The sequence below is a fragment of the Heterostelium album genome, assembly GCF_000004825.1.
Source record: "Heterostelium album PN500 unplaced genomic scaffold PPL_scaffold2, whole genome shotgun sequence".
In the NCBI taxonomy this organism is placed as follows: Eukaryota; Evosea; class Eumycetozoa; order Acytosteliales; family Acytosteliaceae; genus Heterostelium; species Heterostelium album.
In genome coordinates, this window is record NW_008805064.1 from 554,461 (window position 1) to 579,234 (window position 24,774).

General features: G+C 29.5%; 11 protein-coding genes across 11 annotated transcripts; 6 read left to right on the forward strand and 5 right to left on the reverse strand.

Annotated features, from left to right (window-relative positions):
* Window positions 1–70: 70 nt before the first annotated feature.
* PPL_01540 (vWA domain-containing protein) lies at window positions 71–1,634 on the reverse strand (the record flags this gene model as incomplete). The annotated part of the gene is made up of 3 exons (XM_020572547.1): window positions 71–1,163; window positions 1,240–1,411; window positions 1,496–1,634. The coding sequence occupies 3 exons, from the start codon at window positions 1,632–1,634 to the stop codon at window positions 71–73; spliced, it is 1,404 nt and encodes a 467-aa protein (XP_020436664.1).
* Window positions 1,635–2,029: 395 nt separating this feature from the next.
* On the reverse strand, window positions 2,030–2,497 carry PPL_01541 (uncharacterized protein; the record flags this gene model as incomplete). Its single annotated transcript, XM_020572548.1, has 1 exon — window positions 2,030–2,497. The coding sequence occupies one exon, from the start codon at window positions 2,495–2,497 to the stop codon at window positions 2,030–2,032; it is 468 nt and encodes a 155-aa protein (XP_020436665.1).
* Window positions 2,498–5,135: 2,638 nt separating this feature from the next.
* Window positions 5,136–6,564, forward strand: metap1 (methionine aminopeptidase 1; the record flags this gene model as incomplete). The annotated part of the gene is made up of 4 exons (XM_020572549.1): window positions 5,136–5,316; window positions 5,419–5,553; window positions 5,650–6,243; window positions 6,341–6,564. 4 exons carry the CDS (start codon window positions 5,136–5,138, stop codon window positions 6,562–6,564), a joined length of 1,134 nt encoding a protein of 377 aa, XP_020436666.1.
* Window positions 6,565–6,614: 50 nt separating this feature from the next.
* On the forward strand, window positions 6,615–6,865 carry PPL_01543 (uncharacterized protein; the record flags this gene model as incomplete). The annotated part of the gene is made up of 2 exons (XM_020572550.1): window positions 6,615–6,673; window positions 6,748–6,865. The coding sequence occupies 2 exons, from the start codon at window positions 6,615–6,617 to the stop codon at window positions 6,863–6,865; spliced, it is 177 nt and encodes a 58-aa protein (XP_020436667.1).
* A 1,783-nt stretch (window positions 6,866–8,648) lies between these two features.
* Window positions 8,649–10,607, forward strand: PPL_01544 (uncharacterized protein; the record flags this gene model as incomplete). The annotated part of the gene is made up of 2 exons (XM_020572551.1): window positions 8,649–9,335; window positions 9,579–10,607. 2 exons carry the CDS (start codon window positions 8,649–8,651, stop codon window positions 10,605–10,607), a joined length of 1,716 nt encoding a protein of 571 aa, XP_020436668.1.
* A 1,513-nt stretch (window positions 10,608–12,120) lies between these two features.
* Window positions 12,121–12,389, forward strand: PPL_01545 (uncharacterized protein; the record flags this gene model as incomplete). Its single annotated transcript, XM_020572552.1, has 2 exons — window positions 12,121–12,136; window positions 12,268–12,389. 2 exons carry the CDS (start codon window positions 12,121–12,123, stop codon window positions 12,387–12,389), a joined length of 138 nt encoding a protein of 45 aa, XP_020436669.1.
* A 1,077-nt stretch (window positions 12,390–13,466) lies between these two features.
* Window positions 13,467–14,869, forward strand: nfyB (nuclear transcription factor Y subunit beta; the record flags this gene model as incomplete). Its single annotated transcript, XM_020572553.1, has 2 exons — window positions 13,467–14,211; window positions 14,826–14,869. 2 exons carry the CDS (start codon window positions 13,467–13,469, stop codon window positions 14,867–14,869), a joined length of 789 nt encoding a protein of 262 aa, XP_020436670.1.
* Window positions 14,870–15,005: 136 nt separating this feature from the next.
* PPL_01547 (uncharacterized protein) lies at window positions 15,006–15,826 on the reverse strand (the record flags this gene model as incomplete). The annotated part of the gene is made up of 2 exons (XM_020572554.1): window positions 15,006–15,242; window positions 15,320–15,826. 2 exons carry the CDS (start codon window positions 15,824–15,826, stop codon window positions 15,006–15,008), a joined length of 744 nt encoding a protein of 247 aa, XP_020436671.1.
* A 576-nt stretch (window positions 15,827–16,402) lies between these two features.
* Window positions 16,403–19,487, forward strand: PPL_01548 (uncharacterized protein; the record flags this gene model as incomplete). The annotated part of the gene is made up of 4 exons (XM_020572555.1): window positions 16,403–16,575; window positions 16,701–16,853; window positions 16,956–17,019; window positions 17,694–19,487. The coding sequence occupies 4 exons, from the start codon at window positions 16,403–16,405 to the stop codon at window positions 19,485–19,487; spliced, it is 2,184 nt and encodes a 727-aa protein (XP_020436672.1).
* A 202-nt stretch (window positions 19,488–19,689) lies between these two features.
* Window positions 19,690–20,541, reverse strand: ecmD (carbohydrate-binding domain-containing protein; the record flags this gene model as incomplete). Its single annotated transcript, XM_020572556.1, has 1 exon — window positions 19,690–20,541. One exon carries the CDS (start codon window positions 20,539–20,541, stop codon window positions 19,690–19,692), a length of 852 nt encoding a protein of 283 aa, XP_020436673.1.
* Window positions 20,542–20,923: 382 nt separating this feature from the next.
* Window positions 20,924–23,879, reverse strand: pldG (glycosylphosphatidylinositol phospholipase D; the record flags this gene model as incomplete). The annotated part of the gene is made up of 4 exons (XM_020572557.1): window positions 20,924–22,800; window positions 22,888–23,164; window positions 23,229–23,350; window positions 23,720–23,879. The coding sequence occupies 4 exons, from the start codon at window positions 23,877–23,879 to the stop codon at window positions 20,924–20,926; spliced, it is 2,436 nt and encodes an 811-aa protein (XP_020436674.1).
* Between the last annotated feature and the right edge of the window lie 895 nt (window positions 23,880–24,774).

Below are 24,774 nucleotides of genomic sequence, written 5' to 3' on the forward strand. Positions count from 1 at the left end.
TAATATATTGAACACACTTTTTAATATAAAATAAATAAAAATAAAAATATATTGTGTTGCTGTTGTTATATTAATTTTTTATTGAATTAAAGAAACAATCTTTTTCTTTGTTGTAGGTAAAAGTTGGTTTGGTGGCAGTATCTTCTGAATGTTTAAACCATTTTTCTAAACTTCTCATTTTGATTGGTAAACCTCTTTGTTTGATAGTGATATTGTTGCTGTTGCTTGTCGAGGTAGTGGTTGTTGTTGTTGTGCTGGCGTTAGTCGATTCAACAACTTTGAAATTCTCTTTTTTCAAATCCGATAGAATCTCTGTCATTTCAGCAGATACATTGTTGTTGCTATTGATTTCCTTTTCAAATTTGTTGAATTTCTCCTTGGATGCCTCACGATAACAGATTGCCAAAAACATCTCGGTGATCAAAGAGAATTTGTTGAAATTAATACAGATTCCACCGGTTCTCTCTGCGATCTCCTCGTAGAATACACAATTTCCCAGTGCTTTGACACCATAGATCTTGACACCAAGATCGAAAAGATCGTCACATTCCTCGAACCAGTTGATCTTCAAGTCGGTATGCGATGGTTCGTGTGGCTCGCAGTCTCCAATCATAACGAATGCCTTGGAGGTGTGTTTCGACCACGAAAGTGACTTGGCTTTGCGGAGTGCCCACTCGTAGGCTTCCGGTGCATCGCCACCACTTGTCGATGGAACCTCCTTGATGAATTTCACCAGTTTATCGACATCACGTGTCAAGTCAAGAGTGGTCAGAACCTTTTCCTTGTCACAGTAGTCACCAAGTCCCACAATACCGATTCTGATATTTGGAATATCTTTCATGAGACGACTGACTGTTTGCTCTACTTGTTCTCTAACCTTTCCGATGATCGAAGACATCGAACCGGTGGTATCGAAACAGAATACAATTTCGACATCCGATGATATCGATGTTTGAAGGAAACTCTGAATCAATAGATCATCGTCCAAAGTATTAACCTGCTCCTGGCTTTGAAGATTACCCAAAACTATTTCAATGATATCCATATTTCCAAGATGAGCATGAAGCAATGCATTTCTTGCAAGAGCAACTCCACCTTTTTTAATATAGAAATCACTTTCATTTATCTCCAAAATTGAATCTGACAGATTCTTTTTAATTAATCTAAATAATAAAGGTTGATTTATTAATCACAACTACTGCTATTAAGTTAAGAAATAGGTTTGCTACTAGTACTTACACAATTAAATGTTGAATTGTTAAACCATCATTGTTTGGAATCGTTAGTTTACATTCATTGCCACCAAAGAGAACGATAAACTCAAGTTCCTTCAATAGATTCATTACTACTGTGCATTCTTCTTCCAATCCGCTTTTCTCCAATGTGTTGGATCCTTTTGGTAGAGGTTCACCTTTTAGTTAATAAATAGTAAAAAAAAAAAAAGTTAATAAATGATGATTGATAATGAGTTGCTTAGTGGATATTTAATACAAACCATAGTATGTTAATTCGAATTGATATGTTTTATATTCTGTTCTTTGAGCAACTTTATCATAGAGACTACTTAGTGAATCAGTGGTTAAGAGATTCTCTAAAGTGAAGGTAATGGTTTCAGTTTTAATAATTAGCATCATTTTTGATTTTAAAAAATAAAGAGTTAAAGTATGAATAGATATTCGAAAGATTATAATGTAACTGATTAAGTAAATATATATATATTGTTTGAGTGTATTGTTTAAAATTTAATTATATTCTTACCTTTATTGGGTATTTATACTTAAACTTGATCAACAGTGAAGTTTAGTGCTAAATTTCAATGTCCCATCTATTTCTCAATTTTACATTACCTGTTACTGATATTTGTTATTAAATCTCATGAGTCAGAGTGATTATTACACACAGTCACACATCATTGTGGAATTGATGTGTTTTTTTAAAATTTGTTTGGTCTTAATTTGGGCAAAAATTTTTTCTTTTAAAATTATTTATTTAATTTAATTTATATACATTCATTATTATTATTTTATTATTATGAAAGACCACCAATACAAAATGGTTCTTTGGTTTGTTGTTGAAGTATTGGTGTTGGATGTCTTATTTGTTGGTGTCTAAATATATATTCTTCGATGTATCTTGCTCTATTGTTGTTTAGTTCTTTAACAACTTGCTCTCTGTAGTGTTCATGAAGCTGTGAGATAATGTCGCTGCGAGAAGAAGATGCCGGTACTATAATATTGAGGGTGTCGGTGAGTAGCTTCAGACTCTGTAACTTCATTCCCCGCAGAAAATCAAGCAGATTGTCCTTCTTTACTTTCTCATAGTTTCTTTGGATTTTATCTACTTGTTCTTCTACCGACTCTGCAAATCCACATTCACTCAACAACGAAGCAGTAACAGCCTTATCCGAGCCATCTGGTATAGTAATGTGTAGATTTTCAGCTATTTCCAATAACCAACTAATCTTTACTTTTAATAATTTCTTTCGAAGATTTGACATTTTATTTATATATAGTTTAAAAAAAAAAGTATAAAATAATAGTTAAGTTTGTTTTAATTTGTTTGATTTGATTAAATATTTACAAGAAAAGGAAAAAAATAAATAATAGTTATAATAAATTAAACAATTAATTGTTTTAATAGTTTAAAATGGAAATTTATTTACAATTTGTGAGGTACAAGATATATATTTTAATGATTAAAATAAAAAATAAAAAATATAAATTTAAAAGTAATTTGAAAAAATAAATGAGGATGGAATCGATTTTAAATGAAATGATGATGAATCAAAGAAACAAAAATGATTAAATTTGAAAGTTATGATTTAGTAAAAAGTCGAAATACAATCAAGGACATGTCCTTTTTTTTTTTCCTTTCCAAGATCTAGATCTTTTTTTGGTTTGAATAAAAATTAAAATTGAAAGTTGGTATTGAGGGATGGTGACAGATACTTTAAAAAGAAATCATTGAATTCATTGTGATGGTAAATTTTTTCTTATTTTTTTGATGAACCAGGTTAAGAATGTTTAAAAATTTAATTTTGTTATTGAAAAATAAAATAACAGTAAAACAATCACTAAAAATAAAGTAATTCTATAAAGTTAGAAATAATTTTTAAAAAAGTAATAAATGTATTCTGTGAATGATCAAAATTGTGTGGTTAAAAAAACTTTGAAAAAACAAAATTGTTTCAAAAAACTTGTGTGATTCATATGATCAATTTAAATTAGCAAGATCTTACACCGATTATTTTTAATGTTTTGCAGTTATTGAAGAAACATACAAAAATAAATAAATACTTATATAATATACATATAAATACTTGTGTAATGTATTTTATTAATTCATGACTACCTAAATTAGTAAGTTTATCAATGAATTGATTTATAAATATGTTCATAAACCGCATTTATGTCGGTTCTCAAAGAATGTGATTCTAGAAAAATTGTAAAATACATACCTCAACCATTAGTATTAATTCTGTACTTAATTTTTATATAAACATACCGAACAATTGAAATAATAATATATTCTTTAATTTTTTTGAAGATTGAACAAAATAATAAAAAAACACTCTCTTAATCATTTTTAATTTTACTTTTTTAAATTTATAAATTAAATCAAGCTTACCAGATGGACTATACGGAATCTATATGTTACTACAAGTGCTAGCATAGAGAATTTAAAAGAATCAAGATTGCCTTAGTGTTGAGTATGAATACTTAAAGACACCAAGATTGGTTGGTCAATGAGTCTCTGAGTTTGGTGGTAAGGTTTGGTCATCAGAAGGGTGCTCTTCATTATGGAACTTTACAAGAAAGTTGGTTTTGTTTTGGATTTGGTATATAGCTACAACCATATTATTAAGTATATTCTTTTATTTTAATGTATTTGCAGTAATGATCTGACATACTGTATACATTGTTTCCTTTTATTTTGTAAGAGATAATATCAAAAAAAAACAAAAAAAAAAAAACAAAGTTTAGATAAATCTGATACATGATGTACAATAATATGCAAATAACAACAAAGATTGAAACTATTAATCTTTGACAATTATTAATCAAATTCGTATCTCCAGATGCTATCACAAAAGGAAGATTACTCAGTTGTAAGACCTTTAAGTCTATTTAAGAGTTCACAGGTGCCTACAAAAATATGTCTTTGCCAAATAAATTCAAAATTTTGCAAGAATGATCGATTTTTATTTTTGTGCAAATAATCTCTTAGTTAGAACAAATAAGTCGATATTTATTAGTTTTAATAAGAAAATATATATATTAATTTATATAAAGAGGATTTAGGACTCTTTGAGGTTACATTGTGTTATGGAAGAATGGATATTTGTAAATTGAGAAAATTATCTAGATGATCAACTTTTTTGTTTTTGTTTTCAAAAACACTTGCCATTCACAAAGAACATTCTAGATAATCAAATCAATTAGAATTAATGAATTCTGTGTAGATTTAATCAGACATAACCACAACCCAATAAAGAAATCATTAGCTGTTTTACATTATTTTATTATTATTTTAACTATTGATGCTAGCAACAGTTAACAAGATATTTAATTCTTATTTTTTTTTTTAATTTTGTTTTTTTTTAATCAACATTTTTTTTTATTTTATTTTTTTGCAATTTGGGTTGAAAAATAAAGTTTTGACAACGAGGTTTCAAATTTTGACAACGAGTAATTTATTTGTTTGTTTGTTTTTTCATATCTCTTAGTATTCACACCTATATCACCAATAGTATAGTTTTAGTTTTGCTATTGACACCTCTCAAACAACAACAGCCCATTACTCTTACTTTCAAACTTATTATCAATACATTAGAATAATAAGAAGCTGCATCACCAAACCACCGAATCGAATCAAATCAAACTAACCAACTAGCTAGCACCTAATTACATAGCACTACCCTTTTATTCTTTAGCCTTTCAATCAAACATTCACAATATTATTTAAATTTTATTTAATTTTATTTAATTTTTTTGTTATTTTTAATTTTTAATTTTTTTTTTCCAAAATTATAAATAACGTATTCCTTCCTTCATTCATTCATTTAGTTTTGTTATAGTTTTGTTAGTTTTATAATAATAGCTTGTAGCAAGTAACAATTAAATAATAAAAACATCATGTCAACAGAGGCAGAGACACCAGCAACAACTTCAATCGAAGAGGTATGTCTTACACCAAATTGTGGAAAGAAGGCATCGCTTCACTGTCCAGTCTGTGAGAAACTTAATCTACCAGTGGCAAATTTCTGTTCTCAAGAGTGTTTCAAATCATATTGGCCAATTCACAAGATCAAGCATTGTATGTTTAGTTTATTATTGTTAACATGAATACTCATGGAATACCGAATTGATATTTATTGACAATTCATTCATTCATTCACTTATTCCTATAATCATAAAGTGACAAAGGAAGAAAGACAAACATCCAATGATGCATTCAAGAGAATTAAATTCACAGGTAAACTGAGACCATCCAAAGTAACACCAAGAAGAGCACCGCCCTCTGGAGTAACTCTACCAGACTATGCACTCGATGGTATGTAAGAATCTCTTAATATTTTAATCAAATTAAATATAGTTTTTTTAGTTAGCAGTTTTTTTGACTGACATTTTTTGTTATTGGTAACTGTAGGATTTCCACATAGTGAAAGAGCAGCAGACAAGAGAAAGATGCCAATTCCAATTCACACTAAAGAGGAGATTGAGATTATGAGAGAGTTGTCAATCAAGGGTAGAGAGGTACTCGATATTGCAGGTAGAGCAGCAAAAGTTGGTGTCACCACAGAGGAGATCGATATAATTGTACACAATGCGTGTGCCGAGCGTGGATGTTATCCATCGCCACTCAACTACCTCGGATTCCCAAAGGCTTGTTGCACATCGATCAACGAAGTCATTTGCCACGGTATTCCAGATTTGAGACCACTCGAAGACGGTGACATTGTCAATATCGATGTTTCACTCTACTGGAAGGGTTTCCATTGCGATTTGAACGAAACCTACTTGGTCGGAAACGTCAATGAAAGCGGAAAGAAATTGGTTCGTGTCACCTGGGAGTGTCTCGAAAAGGCCATGGCCATCATCAAACCCGGTGTAATGTATCGTGAGCTTGGTGACATCATCCAGAAACACGCTCATGCCAACGGATTCTCTGTTGTCAAAAACTATTGTGGTCATGGTGTTGGTAAATTATTCCATGGTCCACCAACTATTCCTCATTATGCAAGTATGTAATATTATTTTGTTCATGAAATTATCATCATTATTTTATATTTAATTTAACAATTAACATTTTTTTTTTTTATTAATCAATCAATTAATAGGAAATAAAGCAGTTGGTGCAATGAAAGCTGGACATATCTTTACAATTGAACCTATGATCAATGAAGGTACTTGGGAAGATGAGTTGTGGCCAGATGAATGGACTGCCGTCACTGCCGATGGTAAGAGATCAGCTCAATTCGAACATACAATCTTGGTAACAGATACAGGTTATGAAGTACTGAGCGCAAGAAGAGATGGTTCAAAATATGATTTTCTCGAATAAATAATAAACATAACGTGTATTATTATTATTGGAGATTATTACTAAAAAAGATGAGAAAAATATCAGATTTTATTAATTTATTAACAAAGTTTTTCGGGTTATTAAAAAAGTAAATCTTATCTTTATCTCCAAAAAAGAAGTTGAGATTTTAGAAAAATGTTACATAGTTTTTTTTTTTTTTAGTGAAATTTCAAAATCGGTTATTATATTTTTATCATTGAGTTTTAATAGGGGTTCTAATACAACCATCGACATAGTGGTTGATTTTCGGACAAAGATTCCAAAGTCCTATCTAGATTAAAACGAATCACCAACCATTGATATTTTAGAATCTTCGATTATCGTTTCATTTTGGAACATAATAAAACAAGACTTTTCTTGATAATAAACTTTTCAAGAAAGATTATCATTGGTTTGTGTCTATGGAACAAAAAAAAAAACCTCACATATCATAAAAATGGAAAATATCAAAAGAATTTATCCCTAAGTCATGAATCAATCTAAATGGTAAACTATATTTAGATCTTTCAAATTCATTGGAGAACTTGAAAAAAACATCATTTGTATTTGGAGTCCAATTTTTTGGGATTTTATCATCATAATTATGTCAAAACCAAAAAACCAAAAAATAAAAAATAAAATTGATTGGTCAATGTTTTTATTATAAACATGATCCATGTTGTTTGTGAAAAAACTAATGTTTCCATATTAAATACAAAATCTTGATGGGTTACATGGTATTGATGACTCTTCAATATTAACAAACTCTATGCCATTTAGTCAATAGTGTCAATGAAAAAAGGAAATTTGTTATAAATAAATTGAATTGACCACTTCTTTCTAAGATATCACCTTATAATAATAGATTCAACTAACCAACCAACACCACAAACATATCACAGTGCTAGAAAATTTCAGTAGCCAGTGAAATTTTTTAATTTTTTTGTTCTTTTGTTCTATCATCAAGTGGTGGTGGTGAAAAAGAAACAACACAATTTCTCAAATCTCTCTTTAACAATATACACAATATTTAATAGGTGGTTTCTCAATGACAACCACTCTAGATTGGAATGATCTTTTCAATTGAACAGAACCTAAAAACAAAATAACAAAACAAAATTCCCCAATTTTCACCACGGTTAATTTCTTGCTTGTATAGTGGTCTTGCTACTACTATTTTTGTAGGAAATCAAATTAGAGTATGTGTTAAAAGAAAAAGGAGTGACTTGAAAGGAGTGGATATATTCAAGAGGGAATTTATTGTAAAAATTTAAATTATTGAATATTGAGTGAAAATAAAACTATTTATATTGCAAGATATGTAGTCAATAAAGAATATCATTTAATAATTCACAAATATATTTAAATATATACAAATTTAATAATCATTATCTTTAAATACAAAACAATATTATCTTTTATTTGTAATACTTATTTTACTTTTTACATTTTTTATAAAAATCCGAATTCCATAATTAACTTTCTCATATTATCTATCTATTATATATGCTTTTATTCATTCTTATTTAATATATTATTTTTCCGTATCTAAAGTGTTGAACTAATCAAGATTGAAAATCTACATTAAATCGTTAATTAAAAATTCTTTCATATTACATTGTAAATTTATTTCTCACAAATTGAATTTAATTTTTTTTTTGTTTATATCGACATCATCAAATTGTTTTTTACACACAGTTGATTATTTCGTCATAGTGTTGTTTCATTTTATGTGTAAATAAAAACCCACTACCACACATTCATCAACACACACATTGCCATTTTTCAAGCTTAAACAACAAGTCCAATTTAAAATCAATAAATTCGCTATCATTGTTTTCATTTAAATAACCCTCATTATTTATTCAATTTTACAAAAATAGAAGGTATTTCCCTTTTAGTTAAATTATACACACATCATATTTATTGATTTTTAACCATATCTTCAAAAAAAAAACATTGTATAAAACAAATATCAGAGTACAATTTTACTCTTTTGATTAAATAATTTTCTATACATCTATTGATTAAATAATATTTACAATAGTAATAATAATAATAATAAAAATAAAATAAATTATAAAATGGAATATATAAATCCATTCACTCAAAATATAATTCTAAAATTATTGATTCAATATAATAGTCTTGATATTGAACCAATAGCAGATTCCAATTGTAAAAAAATAAATTTATTGGATGACCCAGTTTTCAATGAGGAGCCAGCTTCGATCGATGGAATTCCATGTTTAGATAAGAGAAATGATGATCTCCTACCATTTTTATCTTTTAGAAAAAAATTACTCTCTTTGTCATTGGTTTGTTGGAGATGGTTCAATTATGTCTCCAAACAAATTACACATCTCTCAGTCAAGTTGGTCGGTGACAATCTGCTCTCTTTTTCCGGTCCAATCGTAAATAACAAAAGGCAGTGGAGTGTTCCATTTAGACTTCAAACTTTAGAATCTAAATACTCTCTATATCAATCAAAGAATATTATTACTTTGACAGTTTTACTCGATAGTTCATGCCAGAGACTGATGACCTGCAATGAAATCGCCAAAATCACTCTGAATTCCAACCTTCCAACCAAATTGAAACAAATGATTCCAACTCTACGAAGAAAGAAGGCCATCGAAATACTTAATTTTTCCATTCACAACCTCTATACCAAGCTTGCCAGTCATCAACTTTCATTTGTAAATCTTATTTTCAAGAGATGCTACCAACAGCTCGGTCAAAAGATAGTCCGTTTAATGAATAATATCAAAGTACATCAAACAATTGTTCAAGATCTGCATCAACCCACCCTTGAGAATCTTCAAATAGACTTACCGAATGAAGTAGAAATTGTTCCACCAGAAAACCTAGTCTCTACTACACTATTATCGAAATTTACTTGTTTTGAAGATGAAACCATTTACTTTAGATATCTGCAATCAATCAATCCCAAAAATCTCCTACTTTCATTTTCCGACAAATCAAGTGAAATTGGAAAACATGCTTTATATCAGCAACTATTCACCGTAGAATCATTGGAGCACTTGCTGATTCAGTCCGATTTTGTGGAATTGGCAGACCTTGTAGTTGGTTTAAATTCATTCAATCTGAAAACACTCAATTGCAATATTCTATATCACCAAATTATTCAAGATTGTAAATTAACTGATAATCGTCAACCAATATTTAATAATTTCTTCCAACTCCATACACCTGCCGATCCATATCACCAGACCGAAAATACCTGCCAATGGACAAGTACAACTCCAGCCTATCATTACACCAATATCCGACAACATGTTGCATCCTTCTGTGATTCCATTGCCAAAAACAAAAGTATCGAAAGTCTCACACTAGGTAACTACTGTTCAAATTTCTCACATAAGCGTGCATGTTTCTGCCATGACACCGAAGATAATTCCATTCCATCGAAATTAAGAATGCCGCTGTGTCCTCTTCTCAATGAATCATTTGCCAATGCAATCAAGTCAAACAACACCATCAAGAGTTTGACTCTTTCCAATCTGACCGGATTGGTGAATGAAAGTTTCTTTAAAGCTATGGAAGCCAACAAGTCTATCACATCACTATCTCTTATCGATTCAACTCTCCAGGATAATGCCAACATCACTCAACTTGTTAAGCTTTTGGAAGTCAACAAAACATTGAAATATATCTCAATTGCCAACAATCCACAGATCGACACTGGTAAACCTCTCTCTAGAATATTATCACTCAACAACAGTATTGAACAAATCGATATCAGTTTCAACCAATTCAAAGATCTATCAACGTTTGTCTCACAAACCAACCACTTTAAACCAGATCCAAAAGTCAAGTCGATCACACTTAAAATCAATGGAAACAATACCAACTTTAAATCAGAGATCTCCAAACTAACACCTTCTCATGTATCGGTGGATTTCTCAGTCAACCAAAAAATTATCAACAACCAACAAAATCAACACATCAGCGGTATCAACTCCATTTTAGATATTGAAAATTTCGATAAAGAATTAAAAAGATTTAATTATTTTAATTAAAAATAACTATAATAAAAAAATAAACTATTTATTTTTTATATAAAATTTAAAATAATTAAATCAAATCTTTAAATATTTTCATTTTTATTTCTATTTTATAAAAAATCAAGCTATGACCAATCAATTTTTGTCGCTGGTATTGGTGGTTTTATGGTTTTTTTTTATTTACCTCCTAATATGTTTTTTCCTTTTTTTTCCTTTTTTTTCCTTTTTTTTTTTTTTTGTTTTTTTTTTTTTAGTTTTTTTGTTGGTTCATTGATGAAACCAACAACCATTTGGAAAATCAAATTTTTTGGTTTATTACCTATCAAAACAAATTTAATTGACTTCCAACCAATAACATAGAATTAATTTATTAATAACAAATTTCTATAATAATACATAAATATATATTTCGAATATTGTAATACCATAGCTTGGTTTTGTTTTTTTTTCATACATTAAAATAAACTCAAGCAAATAAATTCTTAAGTTCAATATTAGTAAAAGATTGGTTGTCAGTGCCAAAGATACTGGAATAAAGGTAATTAATCATATATTTAAGTACGATTACGAATTGGTTTAATTTCCTATTCAATCAATCACATTAAAATGTACAAAGAGGCAATAATATTGTGTTTCAAAAATGAAAACTCCAACCAAAAATCGATAAATAATCATCTTGCAATTTTTCAAACCAAGTATAGATAATAAATTTCAAACTATTCATTCAGTAACAATCAACAATCTACGGGTAAAAGGATTTTTAAAATCTGATGTCATCTATGTTGTTTATGTATCAAAGAGTTGGAGATTGCGTTAACTCTTCTATCATTCACCAATTTCAAAATTACTGATTAATTATAAGAATTCATTTTTGCCAATCAATCATCAATTCCAATTCAACCATCAAATTACCAATGGTCATCTATATGTCTGTATAAATATCGAATACAATGATAACTTTCTAATTATAATTATCATTTAAATTTAAAGTGTGTTTGTGTTAATGATTGAAAATAATCGTCCACCAACAGTCATATAATTATATAGCTACCTACCGATCAAAGAAAAAATAAAACACACACACACACCAAATTTCAATCTACTATCTAACTTGAAATGATAAATCCGCATCTTCTATTCATTAAACGTTTCTCTTTGGAAATATTATACGGATATCCGCATTTCTGAATTAAAATCAAAACAATGTCCAATCAAATCCTCTAATAATTCAATCCGTAAACTATTTGAATGTGTTATTACATTTTTATTTATTACTACCACTATCAATCGAATAGATTCCACATTAAACACAATATATATCATTAATCATATTACTGCTATAATTAAAAAAAAAACAAAACAATTTGAGTTGTGAGTTTGTGTGTTATAGTTATTATTAAATGTATTGTAGTGCTAACCATATAGTGTAAATATGAAAAATACCAAAAGAGGAAATAATATTAATCAATATATATGGTGGTTGTGTTGGTGAACCAATCCATCAAAAAAAAAAACAAAACAAAATGAAATGAAAAAGTGTGTATGTAATTATATTATTATTACTTTGATAGTTTGTCAGAGTAGGTGGGGTAGTGGTAGAGGTGGTAGTGGTTGTGTTGTAATAAGGTAAAGGGAAAAAGAAGGATTCTTATGTAGTAACAAAATACAATACTAGTATGTAGAAGCAACAACCAAAAACAACAACAACAACAACAACAACAACAACAACAACATGAAACCACTAACATTTCAGAAGCAACCACTATTAATACAATAGCAATAAACCAACAACCATAACAAAATTAATTCTACATTTGTCCTACCTATATCAAATTATCCAGATAAAAAAAAGTAGATATTAAATAACATAATTGTTTTTAATTTAATCTTTCTATTGTTCTTTTCTTTTTTTTGTTTTTTTTAATTTCCTATTCAATTTGATTTTTATTATTTAAAAGTTCTTAGTTTGTCATTGGTTTCATTTTTATATGTAAATATCAAGTAACTTACTTATTTGTCAAAGGTGACTTAGTATGTATTATAATACAGTTGTCGTTTTTGTTGTAGTTGTTAAATAGATTTGTATAAAACAAAAAACATAACGAAAAAAATAGTATAAAAAATACAATAGATATAGATAGTCAGATAGTATACATATAGAGTTGTTTGAACACCACCAAGTTCAACGCTTTAACTTTTCAACACTTTTACACTTCTTAAACACAACCTTATAAGGTACATTCATCGATATATAATCTAATAGTTCAATAAGAATAATGATTAGTATCAAGTAGTTGAATGCGAAAAAAAAAAAAAAAACAAAATAAAACGATAACAAATTTCCAAAACAATAACAATGCAATTTTTTCCAAAGAACTTCAAACCAACCATCATTAATTCATTTTTGAAAAAAATTTTAATGTTTGTCTGTTCAAGTAATCATTTTTTTTATTAAAATTCATATGACTTTTGTCATTTTTCAGCGATTTATCAACATCATTTCTAACCTTTTTTAAAATACAAAATTTTCATGAAAATTATAATATGAGTAGATACAATAGTCGTTGATTTCTAGAAATTGCAAAACAAAGTTTTAGTAAAAGTCTTACTTTTCATTTTGGATTTGGAAAAACAAAAATTTTTAAAAAAACAACAATTAGATATTTTTAGAACTTGGTTTTAATTAGCGTTTAATTTCAAAAAGACACAACCCAAATTCAGTAATACAACTATAACCAACATCATACTTTGACTTTGAAGTCTAATATATCTCAAAATACCATCAACACACACACACACACACAACCAAACAACCAAACAACCAAACAACAAACAACACACACATACACAAACAATTGTTATATTATAATAATAATGAGTAATCTAGAGGAATCAACAGAAGATGGTGGAGGACAAGTAGAGAATGATTCTAGAGAACAAGATAAATATCTGCCGATTGCCAATATCATTAGAATTATGAAGAAAGCACTTCCAAACAATGCAAAGGTGGCGCGCGATGCCAAGGACACCGTGCAAGACTGTGTCTCTGAGTTTATCTCGTTCATCACCTCCGAAGCAAGCGAGAAGTGTCAGCAGGAGAAGCGAAAGACCATCAACGGTGAGGACATCATCGCCGCCATGAATGTACTCGGCTTTGAGAACTACATCGAACCGCTCAAGGTTTACTTGGCCAAGTATCGCGAGAACGAGAAGCGAGAAACGCTCTCTGCAAAGAAGTCGCCAAAGAAACAACAGGCCGACTCTGTATCGATGTCACCACCATCGTCGCCAACACTCAGCAGCAACAATTCAACGACAACCACATCAACTACTACACAACAATATCAACAGCAACAACAGCAGCAGCAACAACAGCAACAACAACAGGTAATGCACCAAGCACAACTTCCACATCCTCTTCAACAACAACAACAACAAGTACATCATCAACATCAACAACATCAACAAGTACTTCACCAGCAACAACAACAACAACAACAGCAAGCACATCATCAACAACAATTGGATCTATCATCAGGTTCAACGACTACTTCTCAAACAATTAATAACAATATGTATTTAAACCAAGTACCAGATTCACTTGACAATGGATTTGTAAGTATATTAATACTTATTTACTTTATATTATAAAGGTGTAGTAAGACTAACAATATCTAAATTATATTAGAATCAATACTATTATAGTAAACAGTAATGAATATAAACATATCTTTAAAGTAGTAATAACAATAATATAATATAACAACAAAAGATATTGAAAAGATAGAGAATAGAATTGATATAGTAACAAAACAAAAAAACAATAATGATCATAGATTATAGTAATTATCTATAACAATGATTTAAATAATCTATTCCTCTCTTTTTTTTTCTTTCCTTTCATTCCTTTTTGATATTCTAGTAGAATTTACAACATATATATAATGTAAATGAAGTAGTAGTATTATTACCTCACATATAACTCATATAACTCATATAAACAATCAAATCACTTCAAACCAAACATATAAAACTCATATAACATAAAATCAACAACAACAACAACAACAACAACAACAACAACAACAAAACAACATTATTATCCAACAAACTATATTATATATATCAAATATATCTACTTGTAAAATAACTTAAAAAAAAAACAAATAAAAAAAAAAAAATATATTTATAGTATTATAAAGTTAATGGTAATAGACTGACTTAATATTTAAGTTGCAAAAGAAAGATCATCGAGTTTCTATTGCAAAATTAATTAATATAATCAAATGATTTATTTCTGTTGCCGCTATTGTGAATTTAAATATTTAAATAAATCATTATGAATTTAATCTATTGTAGTTTGTCTCAGAAGATTATTAAATAACATTTGATTTATTAATATGATTGGTGAGATCACTGTGAAGTAACAGAAGATAAACCAATTAAAACATTTAATGATACACCTATGATAATTCCAAACTTTATACTCCGAGCTAAATAATCCTTCGATAGCCAAAACAATGAGATCGGTCCAAAAAAGAATCCAAATGCCATTCCAAATATCAATTCTAATGAATCTCTGACAATATTGGTTTGAAGTGACATGAATTCCAATTCTTCTACAGTGTCTTGATTCATTCTAAAGTTTTCCTAATAAATCAACAGAATCATATATTAGTAATTACTAATGATTATTATATTTCAAAATTTAATTACAAAATATATACCATTTCTAATATAATATCATCGTTTGTTCTAAAAGAATTGGTTGTTGGATCGTATAAAATATTATTATTTACATTTAAAGAGGTTGGTTGTGATGTTGATATTGATGGTGTTGGAGGTGTTGCATTGAGTATTGCGTCGTGTGGTAGTTCTGCGATGGTCGGTGACAAGTTAAGAGGTGCCGTTATCGAACATATAATAAAACAACCGTTTGTAAGTTTTGATTCCTCAATGCTATTACTATCGATTAACATCTTTCCATTGTAGATCAATCTAATTTTGTGCGCTTTCTTTGCTTTCCTCTCGAGTATCAACGATTTAAGATGATCGATCGTATCCTTAGGTGATACATCTACAACAAGTAATGTATCTTCTGCATTCTTTATATTAAGTTTTATATTATTACTATTATTATTACTATTACTACTACTACTACTACTACTACTATTTACAGCTATATAGTTTTTATTGCTATTATTATCATCATCTAAATCAATACCTATATTCATTATTATATAAAATATAAACAATTAACTAACTTTTAGTAAAAAAAATTTTTATATTAAAAAAATGCATGCAAAAGAAAAAAAAAGAAAATTAAAAAGAAAAGTTTAAAAAAACACACATAATTATATTTTTCAAACCGATTTATTAAACATAATAATGAAATTTCATACAATTATTTATTATAATTTAATTATGTGTATTTTATTTATTATGAACGAATAAATGATTTTTTTTATAATTCATTTATTCAATTTCTTTATTTTTTAATAAAAAAATACTTTGATTTAAGATCAATAAAAGACAAGGTGATTAATAACGAAGCACATTATTTAAATCTAAAAATGATAAATCCAGAAAGTAGATTTGAATAATCATAAACATTTTCAAATTTTAATAAGCAAAATAACTGTTATTTGATAAATGAGTGCATTAACTTTTATTTTTGTTCTATAACATCAAAGTATAATTATATATGATCATCTTTATTGATTAATTAAAGCATTCTCCAAAAAAATCTTTAAAATTCTTTTTTTTTTTTTTTTTTTTTAATTATTCATTTTATCACAATTAATAATAATATGAGTGAAATAGTTAATCAGAGTAATGTTGGTGATGAACAACAGCAACAACAACAACAACAGCAACAGCAACAACAACCACCTCTAACAGCATCAACTGTAATAACAAATGAAATAACAAATATTACAAATCAGAATGATATATATAATATACTTAATACACAAACTGAAATGTAAGTTATTACTAAAATGAGAAGATCAATAACAAAGATTGTAGATTTAACGTTATTTATGTTCAAATGGTTAACTAACTCTATCTATCTATAAACAAAAATATATATATTATCAACATTTTTAGTTTAACTAAACAGTATGAAACCAATAATGCATTACATCACTTTAATGACTACAGTGCACAAAAGTATGGTCAACTTGTAAATGATTTCGAAAAGCATACAAAGATGTTGAAAGAAATGAAGAAAGATTTAGATTATATCACAAAGAAAACAAAGTATATATCATCATCGTCATCACAACCAATCACTCTATGCTTTAAACAAGTATAAATATTAACTATTAATCAAACATTTGTATTCATTCAATATAATATTAGAACATTACAACATATATTAAATGAAAAGTTTCCAAATATTGGTGTAGTTCAGAATGATTATCAAGTAGAGGATGATTGATCGATCTCAACCATTCAAATCAAATAAATAACAACTCCTATTGTACATTATTTAATTAAATCAAGATAAAATTATAAAATTATATTAATGAGCTAGCTCTAGACACTCTAAAGTTGCGAGATTTGAGGTTTATGTTTAAAGGAGATTGAAGTGTCATCAACCAAAATCAATGTGTCAGTAGATATGGAGAGACAATAGAATACTTTAGTGTGGTCACCGGTGATTTAATCATTGATCTGTTTGTCAGACAGAGAAACTCTAAAACAATGTTTAAACAAGAGGATCGAGACTTAAGCAAGAGGTATCCATTATTCATTTAGCATTAGCCTCTATCTATTATGTACATGCTACCAAAAAAAAAAACAAATAATTTAAAATCGACTAAAATGAACTTTTATAACTTGACCTAAAAGACATCTATTAATGGAGCATAGTTTATTCAATATAAATCATTCATTTGTTTAATAATTTGAGATACAATAAAGAAAATTCTATTAAGCCATTTTAAAATAGTAATAACCAACTGACTGAAACTCGTGATTTTAAAAAAATAAAATTACAACTTTTAAAAAAAAAATCTTTAATTGTTTACTTATTTATTTTAAATGATGAACAAAGATTTATTTTCATTAGTGTTTAATAACATAGTTATAAAAAAGTTAATATTTAGATATGTTGATTCGCATCTGTGTCAACATGTTGGAGGTCATTTGAATCATGTAAAATGGAATGAATTGTTAAAGAGTCCTTGGGTTATGGCCGCCTACAACTACCTTGACTTTCTTAAAGTGTATTTGGCTGAAAAGACAAAGATACCAAATCGTGACCATGAGAAGTATGTTCTCTTCAATGCAATCAAGTATTCGTGTTTGGAGATGCTAGTTTACTTGGTCGATCATCTAAAGATTCACAAGAGAACCATGGAGTATAGTCCTGCAAATAACCAATACCTCTTCAATCTAAACAATCTGCTGTATAGCTCTGCGAAATGTGGAAGATTCGATATAATACACTATCTCTTAGAGACATTTCCTCAGTACGAGTGGGCCTATCACAAAGCTATGGGTCCAGCCATTGTGTCGGGTAATTTCGAAATGCTTAAATTCATATTTGCCAAATATGAATCGACATGTAACGACTCCTCTAACACTCTTTTGGATCCTACAAGTTTGTTTGACTTGGCAGCAGCAGATGGAAGGATCGAAATCTTGGAATGGTTGGCCACTGACAAGCAGTTGTTACCATCTCACGGTGACAGTGGTTTGTTTATAAAGGCAATATCTAATGGTCATTTACAAACTTTGGATTATCTGTTGAATAAGTACAATCATTTGGCTAGAGATACTAGTATTTGGGTGGATTTGGCTGCTGCAAACAATCAATTTGAAATGGTGAAGTATATGTTTGACAAGGGTATTAAAGAGTGTTCAACTATGGCCATGGATCATGCTGCATCACATTCCAACCAAGAGATGTTGGAATGGCTGCATAAGAATACAACTGGAGGCTGTACAGATAGATGTATGGATAATGCTGTAAAGTTAGGCTGTCTTCCAATGATTAAGTGGCTTTACGCCAATAGAAGTGAACGATGCTCAAGGAATGCAATTACATATGCTGCTATTGGAGGTCACACTGAGATATTGGCTTGGTTGTGCACAACCTTACCCTCATACTTTGAGTTTATCGATGTTATAGAGAAAGCAGTGGAGTATGGTCATGTCGACACAGTTCAGTGGTTGGTTCAGAATAGACAAGTAAGGATTACTAGCCATCTATTTGGTATAGCGGTCAATATTAATGACTTTGAAATGCTCAGATTCCTTCATGAAAACTCAACGGATCAATGTAAGTCTGCATTGATCGATATAGCTTCCAACTACGATTCGTTGGAAATCATTAAGTACCTGCATGAAAATAAAATTGGCAGGTGTACCGACCTTGCACTCGAGAATGCAGTCAAAGCAGATAGACTACATATCGTGAAATGGTTGACCGAAAACAGAACTGAGGTGGCAACTTGCAATGCATTGGATTATGCTGAGAGTTTGGAAATGGTCCGTTATCTACACGAAAATTCAATTGGCCAATGCACTACAATGGCTATGGATAATGCTATATACACTGAAGATGGTACGTTGCCAATCGTAGAGTATTTGCATCAGAATCGCACTGAAGGTTGCTCTGACGAATCATTCATCTTTGCAATTAAATACTGCGAATTGAAAATGATAAGATTTTTATTCAAACACAAACCAGAGTACCATCACCATATTTTGGATCGATCAGTAATATTACATCTCATAAATTCAAATCGTACAACAACTCTAGATTGGATATTTGAAACCATGAATATAACAAAAGAACAACTCATCGAGTATAGCAATTTGACAGTAGATAAATCAGTGGATATCATTAAACTATTTGATACTCATATCAATAAAATAACTTAAAATTTTTTTAGGATTGCAAACTATTTGTTTAAAAATTATTAGTTAATTGTTGAATAAAGTTTAATAACAATTTAAGTTTACAGATTAAATAGAGTACAATGAGCAGTTAAAAATATAATAATGTTTATTTATTAAAATATGCTCTCCATTTTTTGAGAAAAAAAGAGGCGATTAAGAAATTATGAATTATAAACTATAATGATTATTGATAAGTAACAGAAACAATATTGAAAGTTGGATTTCTATCGGATTTGGTGATGAATCCAAATTTATACTTGGAGTCAATTGCAATTTGATTGACATATGATGGTAAGGTAAAAGTAGATGGTTGTTGATTGTTGTTGTTGATTCTGACAAGATCCCAAATCGAAGAATCATCACGAAGTTGGACTGATGAACTAAGAATCAATGATTTAATAACTTTGTTGCTCTTGTTTTCAATGATTCCATCGAATTGATAATAATTGATATTGTCGGTTGTCCATTGATTGATAATATTGCTTGAAATTGTGATATTATTGTTGTTTGGTTTTGGTGTTTCAGTGACAACATTTGTGTCATTGCATGAACATCCAAATTGTGAATTCTGATTGAATGAAAAATAAAATGTGTATGGAAATGAAATATTTTGCACTTCAATTGCCATTGATGATGAACAATATGAAAGTTGGAATTCCAATTTGATTCCTTTGATGTTCATGCTGACTGCTCCATTTCTTGAGATCAAGAGTGATCTTGCATCAGAGAATGGTAATGATACTTTATTGACATCGAATGGTTGTCTCTTATTGCTTCTCGAACAATCGACATTGCTGGATGAAATTGAATTGAATGAATTGATATTGAATAGATCAGATGAGATTTGTGCTGAATACAATGAATTTCCAATCATGTATGAAACTGATCCTGATTGTTCAAAATTGATAACTTTGACACCAATAACTGAGCCATTAAAGTATTGTGCCAATGCATTGTTTGAACATTGTCCATTAACATTGTTGTTGGTAATGAATAATAAACAAATAAAAACAAAAATAAAATTAAAGTTGTTCATATTTAAAAGCTTTATAAATATATAGTAATTATTTTTTTTGAGTATATATTAAGAGTTAGAATAATTATATATTTATTTGTATTTTTTTATATTTGTTTGTATTTAAATGTATTTATCTATAATATATCTATAATTGTTAATTTGATTTGATGATAATTCTCCATTTTTAAAGTACTATTTATATTTAAAATAAATAGAATATTTCTAAATAATTAAAAGACAATATATCAATTTGATAAACAATCACACAGATACCAAACGAGTGATTGATCATAAACAACCTTTCTTAACTTTTCTTTTAAAAAAAAAAAAGAATTATCAAAAAAAAAAAAAAAACTATTTTAAAATTTATATATTAATATAAAGAATATTTTATTATTATTTAGTTTGAAAAGAAAATATTGATCGATCCTGATTGTAGACTCTTTGATGAATCTCTGTCGGCACCAATGATAATATCTTTCTTTCCATCATTGTTTACATCAGCCAAAACCATTCTGAAACCGAATCTACTATCTTTTTCCTTATTATTTACATAGCTACCTCCATCGACAGTGGTAACTGATTTGTTGTTATTCGACTTATCTTTAGCAGGTGGGTTGATTGTGTATTGGTAGACTGCACCGGATCCTGTCGATATTGAATCGGTCCAGAGTGGCGAACCAATATAGAGTGTTGGTACACTTCCTTCGAAGAGATCCATGGCCAGTGACTCACCGAATCTCGAGTAGCTAGTGTCACCGGTGACCTGTAACAACACTTCGCAATCTGCCAAGTCGACATAGCCAACGAGCGATTCAAAAGCAATCAACATTACTTCACCGACCTGCTCTCTCAATTCGTAACCACGAGTTGGTAGACCAACGACCAGTAGATTCTCATTCATTCCCATGAAGCTTCCATTGACAACTTGGAAGGTATATCCAAGTTTATCGAACTGGTAATGACCGATCAATGTGAACTTTGGTTGCTTTGGTTTGGAAAGCTGGAAACCAGTGATCTTACCTATGTTCATGAGATCGCCATCTTCGTGGAAAGTTGGACTACCGACCAAGAGAAGTCCAGAACTAATGGCGGCGTGATATCCAAACCATTCGAAAGCGGTGGTACCAAATGCTTGGAAGTTGGCATCTCTCTCCAAGTCGAGTGGGTGTTGTGAACTGCGCTTCTCTGACGAATAGAATATCGCTAGTTTTCCTTGTTGGTTTGGACCGGCAGTTGGCATACCGATAATCAAATCTTGATGACCATCGTTGTTAGCGTCACCTGTGAAAAGCATAAGACCTGCCTGATCCTGGAAGTAGGTTCCGTTGATGGTGATCGGCGAGGATTGGTCGATTGACCATTGCTGTCCATTCATCTGTCCCAAGTAGATAAAAACTTTACCAAAGTAATTCAAGTCGGCATTGGCAGACGATGGTGCACCAACAACCAAATCAATGACTCCGTCCATGTTGAAATCCAACAAGACAGTGGACCAACCGAAACGAGCATGTATTTCATTGCCACAGACCTTTCCATTGGCGATTTGGTTGATTTCAAATTGTGCCGAGTTTACAAAACGTGAGCTATTGTTCTCACCCATCATGATGTAGTACACACATCCGGTTTGCATTGCACCTGGAACACCGTCACCCGGCGCCGATACAATAAGGTCATCGAAACCGTCGTTGTTCAAATCGTGCGAGATCAAACTACGACCGAAATAAGAGTAGGCGTTCTCACTGAAAATGGTAGAGTAATTCGTTGGAATATCGTTCATCTTGTTGTGTGGCTTAGGTGGTACTTTGAAACCCAATTCAATTGGATCGATTGGATTCATCGAGATCAAGTAGTTGTTGTGGTGATCCTTGAATATGTCCATTCTATCGATGAGAATGTTGATTGCATCGTCCGAGAAGTGCTCTGCGATCTTTTCGAATCCGTTACGACGGTGACCGTGACTGAATGATGGATCCGGCTGGATGGCACAAAAGTTTCCAATCTTCTCGCCCTCAAGCCAACCCATTAGAACTGGCCAACAGTAGCTAGTCCAAACAGCCATATCATCGAGACCACCATTAAAGTAATCTTGGTAGTGATCAATGAGGAACGGTGATTTCTCGGCGATCTCTGGATACAAGAAACGACCTCCAGTCTTCACAGCCATAGCACCAGCAAACAGAATTGAATTACATTTTACCAATGCCAATTCTGTAACAGTAGTATAATTCATTTGATGATAAATATTCTTTACATCTTCAACTGGAACATACCATTCTATATTAAAAAAAAAAAAAAAAAAAGAAAAAATAATTATTTAGTAACTTTTGAATAAATTTAAAGTAAAAATATTTTTGAACATACCATCTTCTAACCAATCTAAATTATAATTATAAGCTAATACAAATTCACCTCCGGTATCAGCATTTTCATGGGCAACACTATAGGTTCCGTTGAAATCCTGGCCAGCCATAGAGGCAATCAGACCATTTTGGTCACCTGCAATCGAATGCCATGAGATGTCAGCAACTTGATGCGACATCACACCCAATAAAAATACTGCCAATGATTGTGCTTTTGCATTCCATGGTTGAGTATAAGTTGCCAGTAAATATTCACTTGCATTTCTTAAAAATGGTGGCTAATCAATAAATAAAATTAGATTTCAAATATTAATATTAAAATTAAAAAAGAAAAAAGCTTACCCAATGAGCAGCTTCGGATTCAGCGGCGAATCCACCACAACTGTATCCCCAATCAGGAAATGCAGCACCTGCTTGAAACGATGCCAAATTGTTCAAAATCATCTGTTGGAACTGTGGATACTCTTGATTTTCAAAGAGAATTTAGAAATTACCACATAAACAACACACACCCAACAAAAATTATTTTTTTTATTATTGGGGATATACAATATTCCATTGATTTGAAATTTGGCAATAGGTTGGTGTATTATATTAATATCAACAGTAATCAAATAAAAATTTAAAAAAAAAAACTAAAATTTCAATTCCCAAAATCCAAGGTTATTTTATCAATCATTCTTGCATCTTTGTGTTGTCACATAAATAATAATCATATTTATTATTATTATTATTATTAGTATTATTATTATTACAACAAATATTTATAACTATTTATTATTATTATTTTTAACCTTAAAATTTGGGAATTAAAATTTTAATTTTCAACATACCTTTGAAATCAGAGAAATTAAAAGCACGTCTTGCAACTTCATTGTGGGTTGTCATGCCACATGCATCAACTACATTGTTGGTACTTAAAAATATCGATGTTGTTATAAATATACCAATTACTACCACTATTATCAATGGCAGTGAATGGAAATACTTCATTTTTATAATTATTTTTATTAAATTATTATTAAATCTACTGTACTACTACTAATATTATTATTTTAATTATGTTGTTTAAACTATCTTTCTATTCTAATTATTTAAAATATTAATATATTATTATATTAAAAAGATGTATAAAAATTGATAAATCTGAATATGGATGTATTATCAAACTAGTTAGCAATGAATTAGGAAATACACTAAAAATATTATTAGATAAGAACGGTGGAATTATATACAAATTTAAAAAAAGGAGATACAAGCAATTAAAACTTGCCAATGTGAATATAAAACTATAAAAAATAAAACAAGTCACAGTGTACAATTTACAATATTATAACAATGGTTATGAAGATAATAAAAGATAAGATGAGTATTTATTATCTATCAAAAAAAAAAAGAGAGAATATGACAACAAAACAGAATTGACCTGTGAGAGTTTGAATAAAATGATATCACTACACTACACTACTATACACTCAGAGTTGTATTAACAAAAAAACAACAACAATATTTATCTATTACTCTTTTTAATTCACTTCGCTCTTTATTTCACTTTCACTTTCACTTCACTTAACAGCAACAACAACAACAACAACAAATATTATAATATTTAATTAATGATTTTGTTTATATATTGATATATAAAAATAAATAATGGAAATTTTGTGTATAGTCTAAATTTATATAAGGGAAAAATAGGTATTGAGATCACATGTTCCAAAATTGGTGGTTATCTAATTGAAATTAAATGTATTGATGTTTAATGTAGTATCAGAATAAAGAAGAAGAGGAAGAGGAAGCAGCAACAACAAAAACATCAACAACAAATAAAACCTGGGAAAGAGTGTTTATCTATCTGTCTATGTTTGTAGATTGTGTGCTGCTGACT